The sequence below is a fragment of the Belonocnema kinseyi genome, chromosome 5, assembly GCF_010883055.1.
Source record: "Belonocnema kinseyi isolate 2016_QV_RU_SX_M_011 chromosome 5, B_treatae_v1, whole genome shotgun sequence".
NCBI classification, from domain to species: Eukaryota; Metazoa; Arthropoda; class Insecta; order Hymenoptera; family Cynipidae; genus Belonocnema; species Belonocnema kinseyi.
In genome coordinates this window covers 36,618,469-36,630,539 of record NC_046661.1, presented here as the reverse complement: position 1 = coordinate 36,630,539, position 12,071 = coordinate 36,618,469, and the positions used below count along the sequence as shown (strand labels likewise).

At 34.4% G+C, this 12,071-nt stretch overlaps 1 protein-coding gene across 5 annotated transcripts in view; it reads right to left on the bottom strand.

Annotated features, from left to right (window-relative positions):
- Positions 1-7,114, bottom strand: part of LOC117173247 (sodium channel and clathrin linker 1-like) — a 165,132-nt gene extending 158,018 nt beyond the window's left edge. For 4 of the 5 annotated variants that reach the window (XM_033361713.1, XM_033361715.1, XM_033361716.1 and 1 more), the window contains exons 1-3: positions 6,933-7,114; positions 6,526-6,659; positions 6,139-6,339 (exon numbers count right to left, since the gene is read on the bottom strand). In XM_033361713.1, coding sequence (XP_033217604.1) covers positions 6,139-6,339; positions 6,526-6,659; positions 6,933-6,996 — 399 coding nt within the window. In that variant the 5' untranslated portion in view covers positions 6,997-7,114. The remainder of the gene's footprint in view (positions 1-6,138; positions 6,340-6,525; positions 6,660-6,932) is intronic. The other variant, XM_033361714.1, reaches the window with a different exon arrangement.
- Between the last annotated feature and the right edge of the window lie 4,957 nt (positions 7,115-12,071).

Genomic DNA, 12,071 nt, shown 5'->3' with positions numbered 1-12,071 from the left:
ACTGGTTTGCTTCAAAAAACGAAGACTTTTTTTGGAAAGGTATCCATAAATTGCCTGAAAGGTGGACAAAATGTGTAGCCAGCGAGGGCGCATACTTTGAATTAAATATTTGTTATCATTCTCTTGAAATAAATGTGTTTTTTTCTTGAAAAAATACCAGTTTTATATGTATACACCTAGTAGGCTGCAAAAATTGGGCAGTAAAAATGAGAAGAAGTACCCAAGTGCGAAGTCACATACGGCCCAACATTGGCCCATAATCGGCAAAAATATTGCCGAGGCTCGGCTGTCATTATCGCGCCAATGACGGAATGATAACTATGGCCTGCACTTGTCAGCCAAGGTTTGGCTGCCATTGTCGACCCAACACTGGGTACCAGTATTGGACCAAACCTGGTTGCCATCATCGTACCATTGCCGGATTGATAACTATGGCCTTGACTTGGCAGCTAGGGCTTGGCTGCCATTGCCGGCCTAACACTGACTACGGTCTAAGGATATGACAAAAAAGATATTTAAAAAATAAATATTAATTAATTGCGAGTACTTTCAATATAAATATTAATGGTCCTGTTTAAACGGAATACATATATTACATTTTGAACATTATATTACAATTAAAATTTCTAACGCTATGGGGGTATCGAACCTACAATTATATACCTAAATCTATCGCCTAGCAGTCTGGCGTGCTAACCACTCCGCTAAACCGACAAGTTGAAACACTGTGAAAAAGCCATCCTCCTAAGCTGCAGTTCAGAAAAGTTAAAGAACCAAGTTTTAAGCTCTCTTTTTCTCATTATTTATTATGATTTGTTTATCAGGTGCTAAAAATAAGACTTGGCGAAATAAAGTGCCGATTCTGGGTCAAGAATCAGTGGATGATCGGCAAAAATAAATAGCCAATATAGGCTGCCAGCACTGGCTCAACATTGGGCCGATTTAAATAAAACATGGTTTGCCGTGGTAAAAGTGACACTTGGCCCAGTAATGTGCCATCACTGCGCCAGATTTTGGCTGATCCTCATGAAACATGGTTCCCCGTACTAAAAGTGACACTTGGCGCAATAAAGTGCCGATACTGGGACAAGCATCGGTGGAGGATCGGCAAATATAAATAGCCAATATAGGCTGCCAGCACTGGCTCAACACTGGGCCGATTAAAATGCCGATATTGGCCCAATAACTTTAGTCGACCTTTAGCTGCCAAAATTGGACCAACACTAGGCCGTGTATTCAGCTCCGGCAATTCGCACTTGGATAGCTGACCCTTTTCCCCCATCGCAGGAAAAAATGGAGGCAAAAGCGGCCCGTCATTACTAGCCTGTAGAAAGTGTAGGAGTTTGGAGTTTTCGAAGAAATTTGACATAGGTTCATTAAAACCTACTTTTCAATGATAATAAATTATGGGAAATTATTCACACTTTGCAGGTCTCTTGTGCACATGTTAAGCAAGCGTTTCATGAAGTCCCTATCCTTTGGCACCAACTTAAGTGAACTAAATTTATGCCTGAATATGGATGAAAAAATGTATTAACTAAGGTGATAATTAATTTATGGAAACTTTCTTTATGGGCGGTGGTATAAACCCAAGTGCGAAGCCACATACGGCCCAACACTGGCCCGTAGTCGGCAAAAATATTGCCGAAGCTCGGCTCCCATTATCGTGCGAATGATAACTATGATCTGCACTTGACAGCCAAGTTTTGGCTGCCATTGTCGGCCCAAACCTGGGTACCAGTATTGAACCAAACCTAGCTGCCATCGTTGCGCCATTGCCGGATTGATAGCTATGGCCTTGACTTGGCAGCCAGGGCTTAGCTGCCATTGTCGGCCCAACACTGGCTACGGTCCACAGAAATGACAAAAAAGATATTTAAAAAATAAATAATAATTAATTGCGAATACTTTCAATATAAATATTAATGGTCCTGTTTAGATTGAATAAATAATTTAAATATTTACAATTTTTCTTCGCGTAATATTTCATTTTTTTTCGTTGTAGCCTGCTTTACAACTTTTTTCAATGACAGCAGATGTAATTTTTCATAAACATTTAAAAATTTTTATGACAGAACTTAAAAAATTTCATTGTGAACTTTGACAATTTTTCAATAAATTTTTTTTTATCTTTCGTGTAATATTTATTTTTTAGTTGCGAAAACTGAGACTTGGCGAAACAAAGTGCCGATTCTGGATCAAGCATCGGTGGAGAATCGGAAAATATGAATAGCCAATATAGGCTGCCAGCACTGGCTCAACATTGGGCCTATTTAAATAAAACATGGTTTGCCGTGGTAAAAGTGACACTTAGCCCAGTAATGTGCCGTCACTGGGCCAGACTTTGGCTGATCCTCGTGAAACATAGTTACCCGTACTAAAAGTGAGACTTGGCGCAATAAAGTGCTGATACTGGTCCAAGCATCGGCGGAGGATCAGCAAATATAAAAAGCCAATATAGCCAGCCAGTACTGGCTCAAAATTAGGCCGATTTAAATAAAATATGGTTTTCCGTGATAAAAGTGACAATTGGCCCAGTAATGTGCCGTCACTGGGCCACACGTTGGCTGATCCTCGTGAAACATGGTTCCTCGTACTAAAAGTGATACTTGGCGCAATAAAGTGCCGATGCTGGGCCAAGCATCGGTGGAGGATCGACAAATATAAATAGCCAATATAGGCTGCCAGCACTGGCTCAACACTGGGCCGATTAAAATGCCGATATTGGCCCAATAACTTTAGCCGACCTTTGGCTGCCGTAATTGGACCAACACTGGGTCGTGTATTCAGCTCCGGCAATTCGCACTTGGGAACCTTGAGTTTTGTCCAAAATTTTTCTTTACCTCCTTGTTTTAGATAAAGGGTTAACAATAAATAAAGTCGAAAGGACCTTATTTGTGCAGAATAAGGTGCCGAGGCTGAAAAATACTGAAATTTGTTTGGTAGTTTAACATCTCCCCCTAGAAGTTATAAATGAACAATTTAGCTTATTTAGAATTAGTTCGAAGTGGAAGTTCTTCGTTGACTGGCCAACTAAAGGAAAATCCGAGTTCGAAAATTGCCTTACCTGGTCCGTGCTTCGCTGCATAGTAAACCATTACTACGACAATGATGTCGAGAAAAATTTCTTTCTTTTATTTTTCACATGAAAAAATATTATTTTTTTCTCGAAAAAGGGGGCTGTTGCCAAGAGTCTTTACACTTTTTAAAGTATTTATACAAAAATCAGGCAAAATGGCTTTATCGTTTAACCTGCATTTTATTTGTCTGATTTTGACTCGATTTCCTGCCCGTAAGGCCGTACCCGGGTAGAAATTGTCGTGTGCTACTTGTCTTACATTATTTATATACGCACTTTTTAGCACTACATTTTTCAATTAAACTAGATGAATAGCTTTATTCATAAAGATATATTTAAAAAATAATTTCTATCAATTAATTATTTTCTCGAGGGGACCTTGTAAAGCTCTCGACAGGTCAGACGGGTAATACAGCTGTGAATGCCAAAAAGTACATTAATGTTCTTATGCTTAATTATACTTAAATTTAATAAAGAGCAAATTAAAAAAATTACCGAAATGCAAACTTTTCAAAAATTCATTTTTTACTGAAAAAATTCAAAACCTTTGGTGCCTTAAAGATTTGAAATGAATTTTTCTTAAAGATCGTTTTAATTTAAAATCACGTAAGTAAGTTTATAAATCATACATAACGAATCGAACTTCAAAAACCTTTTTCCCTAATTTCCAAAGTATCGGATGAATGCTGTCAAGCATTTATGACACCGCACTCAGCGTGACATCGTAGCTATGGGGATTAGGCGTTCGACTTATAAATAAGCCTGTGGTGCGTGCGTTCGATTCTCGGCGCTTACGGATATTTTAATAAACTGCGTTTGTCTTTAGTTATTAGTAATAAGTCTTCTCTAGTCAAATTTAACAATAATTTTAGTTTTAGAATAACGTGCGGAGTATAGTTAATAATCGTATGTCAATAAAAATACGAGAAAACGAAGAAGTGTTTGTCAGAGGCTACAGAAAGTTGTAAAATCTTTAGATTAAACTTTTGCAAAGAAAATGTATTTTACAAGTGGATTAATATTTTTCTCCTTTGAATAAAAAATTTCTGGTAATGGATTATGGCAATGTGCTGGTTAAACTTTAATACTACTGCAACCATAGCATCATAGTTCAGAATTTAAAACATGATCAATTTTCTAATAATTTAATCATATTTTTTCGAATAAACAAAATGAGAAACAGTAGCATATGCTTTTGAATAATAGTGTGTGAGGGACTATATAGATTCTATAAAGACCCTATTAAAAGGCTCTCATTGGGTTGCCTACTGATGACCTCGCTAGCTGACATTTTTTCGCAAGGATTTTTTTTATATCATAAAACTGTAAGTACATACAAACTGAGTGTACTTCCGAAAAGGTAGAATCTCTGATTTCGTTTAAACCCCCTACACGTATATATTTTGACGCGCTGATCATGAACATGATAGTGAAAATTGGCGGAAATTTGATTTTCATGATGAAACCATAAGAAAAACCATAAAAAATCATGGTTTTTTGCGATTATCTCAGGTAATATGCAAATTTTAAAAAAAATTCAGACAAAACTTGTAGATTGCATTAAAATTTACATTTTTTATTCGAAGAATTTTTTCTACGAGTGATAGTTTCTAAAAAATTAGAGATACATCGGTTTCCGGTCATAGGGGTATTTGGTCACAAAAATAATGTAAAGTTACACTCCTACCCCTTTTCTAACATCTCGTGGGGGCGGGAAGGCACCCCTGTGACTGGTGACCAAAATAATGTGAGGACGCATTTCTACCCCTTTTCCAACGCCTGGTTTGGGCGGTAAGGAACCCCTATGATTGTTCTCAGAAATAATGTCAGGTCACACCCGGATCCCTTTACCAACGCCTCGTTGGGGGTGGAAAGGCATCCCTGTGATTTTTCACAAAAATAATGCAAGTCTCACCCCTATTCCTCCCTAATATCTAGTGGAAGACATCCCTGTGGCCAGAAATAGATGTATCTCTAATTTTCTGGGAAACTATCACACATAGAAAAAATTATTTAAACAAAAAATATGTATTTCAATGCGATCTACAACTTTTATCTAAAACATTTTTTGAAATTTTGCATTTACCTGAGATGCTCGTATCACCATCATGTTCGTAATCAGCACGTCAAAATACACCAGTATACGGAGTTTAAACAAAATCGGAGGTTCTACCTTTTCCGAAGTTGATCCTCCGAATGTACGTTAAAAAAATCAAAACCAAAAGTAACTTAAAATAAGTAATAAGTTACAAAAAAATTATAACTTAATATTTAAGTTTGCAAATTACCTGTTTTGTAAAGTAACTAATTCATAGCAAAACTTACTTTGACTGTAATATTTTGAGCAACGTCGTTACTTGTAACTCGTTACTTTCCAACACTGATGCATAAATGTACATATATCACAAAATATTCAATAGTTAACGCTCTTCAATGAAAATAAACAGCGAGCAGAATTGAAAAATTTAAACTATATGCTAGATTATAAAATAAAATGTAAAAATTGTAACTCAGAAAATGGAAAAATGGAAGAATAAAGTTAGAAAATTTGTTATTTAAAAATATGATATTATTTATCAGCTTTATATTAAGCTCACTCTGACTCTTAAAGTATTATTTTAAAATATATATCTATGTGGTGTTCCTGACTGAAAATTGTTAATATGAAGCATAGCATTTATTATTAGCTTAAATATTAGCTTAAAAAGTACGGCTAAAATATAATGTTAAATTTGAAAAGAAAATGCAATTCAAAATATGTAAATAGTCAGCGCGGTAGTTATAAAAACGAAAGGTGAAAAAAATCGTTCTATCAAATTATTATTTAAACAAAGTCAAAAATAGTGCTATCCTATCAGAGTCAAAGGGGTCGAAGACCAAGCCAGAAATATATTCTATAAATGAATATTTTTTTATCAATTAAAAACTGTCAACGTCTCCGTAGCGTCTACAAATAAAACATAAAAAAGTGAAAAATCACACATTATTATACTGGTGGAAGTTTCAGTTAAATAGTTATGCTATTAAAAATTACTTATAAATAAATGATTGTAACTAACATGCTTATCATTCAGCTCCTTTCTTAAAACAGAGTAGCGTTTCTTATTCATCAGGTACTGATTTTCCAACAGGCGTTTCTGGACGGCATTATTCGCAAGCAAGAAACTGGCTCTCGGTCTTGAAGCATTCGTGATTAAAGATGTCAATGTACGATTCTTAGACGTAGGTCGTTGATTAACATGATTTTCTATTGATTCCATCTATATTTGATTAAAAAATGAAAGTTTGAAAATAAGACATGCAATTATAAATATTTACAATTTTATATTAATTCTATTACTCTACAAACTTATATAAACTGCTGTAGAATTATTTTATATATTACAAATATTACGCAATGAAAAGAGTTACTAAACGAAATGCAATACAAAAATTTTTTTCATTACTTTTGACGCCACAGACTGCAGTCCTGTATTTTGTTTAGTTTTAAATTTCTGTCCTGTTGGTATGGAAGAAGGTTTTTTTAAGGATCTTGTTTCTTTAACAGATCGAATTCTTTTTGTCTCGCTTTTTTCTTTACCTAAAAATTAATTTATGATTTTGTTGGCGAAAACAACTGGCTACATTGAAATTTCAAATGTATAATTAATTAAATAATATTTTGAAGTAATTTGTTTATTTGATAGAAATATTCAAATTAAAAATCAGATTTGAAAAGAATGAAGAAATTAGTTTTGCAACAGTTAGAGAAATAAATAACGCCTTTATAAAATTTCAAAAAAATCACGAGTATGTTCAATGGTTTTGGTTAATTATATTTTTTGACAGCGGTGATGAAGAATCGTCTACTCACTCTGCGAATCTGGGCATGGAATTTCTAGTGTGGCAGTCGACATTTCTAACAAATTCGTTTCCATTTACATATTTTAAAAAATTTTGTTTGCTAGCTGATACTTGTCGTGTGCTTCGGGAATTTGAAAGACGTAACTACGATTTTACTTGAGATGGCATGTCAGAAAAAAAAGAAGGCAGGGAAAAAAGCGTTGGACGTTAGCACATAATCTATTAATACATATTATGTTAGAAGTAAGCATTTGATGAATGGTGGATTCACTTTTTTCATGTAAAAATCTTAAAACCTGCAAAATCACATTTAAATAATAGATTCGCTCATGATTTATATCGCAATAGTTGTCAATACTAAAAAAACACAAACTTTTCTTCATTCAATGTCCTATTTGAATTTGATGGAAAAACCTGTAATCCAATAATTAACCTGAATTTTTAAAGAGATACTGGATTTTGATAAATACCGCGAAGACTTATCCAATTCCTACCTTAACATCATTTTTGACTCAACTTACGTCCACACGACCCTACTGAAAATTCCTATTTCGGTTCCTGTAAAGGATACTACATAGGTTACTGTATAGGATCCTACATAGGATCCTATATGTTTCACCTATAGGTGCCACCTATAGGAAAGGACATAGGATCCTATATAGGTGCCTGTATAGGACACTCTAATATGGTACCTAATGATACCTAACTGATGGTACCTAACTAATGGTACCTTATAGTACCTAACGGTACGTAAATCCTTAGGAGCTCCTGGAGAACCAAAAAAATGTCTGCGCAGCCGTAGCTGCCATAGAATAGTACTGCGCATCTGAATGTGATCCCATACAGAAACATATACAGGATCCTATATACATAGGATCCTATACAGAACCTATATAGGATCCTTTATAGGATCCTTTGTCATTTCCTATAGGTGGCACCTATAGGTGAAACATATAGGTTCCTATGTAGGATCCTATGTAGGTTCCTATATAGGAACCAATATAGGAATTTTCAGTAGGGGACTGAAAAAATAGGATGTCGAATTGAAAGTTTGAAAAACTAAATAAAAGGCATTGTTGAAAGTTTATATGGTCTTAATTAATTATAATAGAAAAAATAGAACCAGATAAACTTTCATTAGTGCCTTTTATTTTATTTTGTAAACTTTCAACTCGACTTTTCATGTCATATTGATAGGATTTTGGCGAGAAAAATCTCAAGAAGGTAGAAATCTGATAAGAATTATATTATATATATTAGTATTCCTGAAAATAAAATCAAGAATCTAACGACCGAATTTGAACAACCACCGCAAAATGTTCCATTGAAATCTGAAAGAAGGAAAATTTTCCTCCCATCCTTTCCCCCTAAAAAAGAAAAAAAAAGGAAATTATTCTTCGTTACTTTGGACAAAAATAAAAAGGAGGAAAGAAAAATTAGAAGGCAACCAACCAAATCCCCTTCCTTCCTTTTTTTTATTTCTTTCGTCCTCTTTATTCCCACCATTATCAAATCCCAATAAAAAACATTAAAAATATATATAATAATCATCAACGTTTCGGCACTCATACAGGACCCTTATCAAGACAAAAAAAATTAATATAAAATAAGATAAAAAATCTAATTATAAAGATAAACAAAATTTAAAAAAACATGATATGAAATAAAAAAATATATAATCAAACTCAAAATAAAATAAAAATTAAATTAAATTAAAATTTGTTGTCAGCAGGAGCAGCACACCCAATGCTCGATTTACCAAGGGGCACGGTGGCACTAGTGCCCCAGGCCCCAGGGGGCCGAGGGGCCCCTGACCCCAGAAAATTAATAAAGTTCACAGCAAAATTGGGATTTTCTTTGCTCTTAAGAGGGCCCCATCGAGTTTTAGCCCCAGGCCGCAAAAAATGTTAATTCAGCGCTGAGCACACCTGCCACGATGCTCTCACTGACAACTGACAATCAAGTGAAAGTTTAAAAGGCAAACCAGCCCCAAACAAACCTAAAATAAAAATGACCTCCAATCCAAGTCAGCCAAATTAAAATTTAGGATATTTAAATAAGATAAGAATCCAATTTAAAATCCCTTCTTAACGTCTAATAATCAAATTGATGAAAAGTATTCCTGAAAATAAAATCAAGAATCTAACGACCGAATTTGGACAACCACTACAAAATGTTCTCATTGGAATCTGAAAAAAAGAAATTATGTTCCTTAGAAAACTGTTTTTCAGAAACAAATACTCATGAAAATCAATTTGTAACAAATAATTTCACAAAAAGTGTTAGACTAAGAGATGTATGTTTTCAAACAACTTTGTAAAACGGCTCAATAGAGACAGATATATGATAATTAAAAAAGTGGGAAAGAAAATGAAGGATTATCTACGAATCACCTCCGTCTCACTTCTTTATTATTTATTCGTCTCCTTTATTCTGTCCAAATCCAACATGTTTCGAGGCCTTCTAGGTATCTCCTTCAGTAGAATCCTAATAGTGAACTGATAGGGAATAGTTCTATCTTCAATATTTCTGAGAATTGACTGTATGTTAAAAATAAAAATAACTTTTATTTACATCTCAATCAAACAATCTTCAGAGGTTATTTAACTGTTAATCAGTTTGAAATACCTGATTAAATCAAAATCAAAAAAGATTTTATTTCAATCTATCATAAAAACATATCTTTTTGTAATTTTTTCCCCTCAATCCATTAGAAGATGAAATTTCTTATTTCCGAAAATTATTCTTAATCACATTGAAGTGAATTAAAAAACTGTCTTCTTCTGAATATTTTCACTGATTTTGAAACATGACTTTCTGGTTCAAGGACAGAACTCATATTAAAACGGAGACAAATATCTACACCCTAAACTTAAAAAAAAACATACCACATATACATAGAAAAGAGATCATATATGCGTGTTCAAGAAATGCCTGAAAGACTGTATTCAAAATATTTGCACGAACATATAAAATAAATTTTTCGACTAACTAAAATGGATAACTAACTCATATTGATCAAACACATCTATAATTGTTTTTCTTTTTTTTCTTTCAATACATTCTCATCATTTATGATTGAGAAAGTATTGGAATTGTTCGAAATTTGACACCACAGTTTTTAACGTATCTACACGTTTTAAGACACCCTGAATCCGAAAAGCAAGTTTTGGCGATGGCGTATGTCTGCCCGTCCATCCCCGGATATAAATTTGTATTATATACTTTTTCTAAAAATATTTATTATGAGCAAATAAGCGACGCAAAATATAGGAAAAGTTTCTGGAAGATTTTCAGCGTTTAAAAATTCCTACAACAGTTCTTTGTAAAATTTTTTGACAAAAATTCACATTTTCAATTTATTGATCGAAATTTATATGAAAAAATCGCAAATTCCAATATCATGTCAAAAGACACGAGATATGTAAAAAATGTAAAAGAAGACTTGTAGGATATTTTGTTTTATCCGTAAGAAATATTATGAAAACAGAAATCCTATTTGTAGCAAAACTACGCGAGATAGAGAAAAGTGAATAAAAAAAGGATTGTAGTTTTGTTCATTTATTTTAAGGTAGTTCATAAGATAAATACGAGGTGTGTTCAAAAAATAAGGTGACTTTATGGTTTTCTCAAAAAATATTCATTTATTCCTCAATATTTATCTTGTCCCCTTCAAAGTAATCCCCCTCAGATATAATACACTTGTGCCAACGCTTTTTCCAATCATCGAAACACTTCTGACAATCATTTTGTGGTATAGCCTTGAGTTCTTTTAGCGATGCAGTTTTTATCTCCTCAATCGTTGAAAATCAATGTCCTTTCATGGGTCTCTTCAGTTTTGGGAAAAGAAAAAAGTCACTGGGGGCCAAATCCGTTGAATATGGAGGCTGAGGCATGACTGTGGTACTGTTTTTGGTCAGAAAATCTTTCACAAGCAACGATGAATGAGCAGGTGCATTATCGTGATGCAAAAGCCACGAATTGTTTTTCCAAAGTTCCGGATGTTTTTTGCGTATCGCCTCTCGCAAACGGTGCATAACTTTAAGGTAATACTTCTTATTGACCGTACGACCTTGTGGTAAGAATTCCTGATGCACTACGCCACGGTAATCAAAGAAGTCAGTGAGCAAAACCTTCACATTTGACCGAACTTGACGTGCTTTTTTCGGTCTTGGAGACTCAGGATGCTTCCACTGAGACAATTGGGCTTTAGTGTCAACGTCATAACCACATACCCACGATTCATCCCCAGTTATAACCCTTTTGAGAAAATCAGGATCATTATTGACTTCATTCAACATCTCCTGAGCGATGGTCATGCGATGGATCTTTTGATCAAAATTAAGCAGTTTTGGAACAAATTTCGCTGACACACGTCTCATGCCGAAAACGTCCGGAAAAGATAGCATGGCATGAATCAACCGATATGCCAACATCGTGCTGGAACGTCCAGCGCGAGGTTCGTCTTCGACATCCTCTCGGCTTTCTTGGAACAGCTTGTACCACTTATACACATTTTTCTTACTCAGAGTAGACTCACCGTATGCAACTGTCAACATTTCAAGAGTTTTAAAGCACTGGATTCCATTTTTCACACAAAATTTAATGCAAACTCTTTGCTCCATTTTTCTCAAAAGAACAAAATCGCCGAGCACACCCAACCCTTCTAACCTTTTACGCCTCTGCCGGAAAAACAACAGGAGCTATATGGTCAAAACTGTAAACACATGATCGTGACGAGTGTACCAACACAACAAAACAAAAAATTTAAAACTTGAATGTACGTAGCCCGCGAAAATTGCAAAGTCACCTTACTTTTTGAACACACCTCATATATATTTACAAATTTATGTCTAAAATGAGCGCGTATCGCGAGTTTCACAGTGACAATGTGTACCTCAAATCCTACAGAGCTTTGAGCAACCTAATCTTTATTTACACGCCCAGTAATACAAGATGATGAATTTTAAATGTACACTGTTAGAAAAATCGGTACGAGGTTTAATATACATGCGTGTAAAGTAAATATGCACTGTCGCTACTGAAATGTAACATACATACATTGGTGTAGTGAATTTAATATACATATGTATTAAATTTAATATACGGATCAGTATAGCAATGTGCGTGAAAACTCAACGTGCTTTAA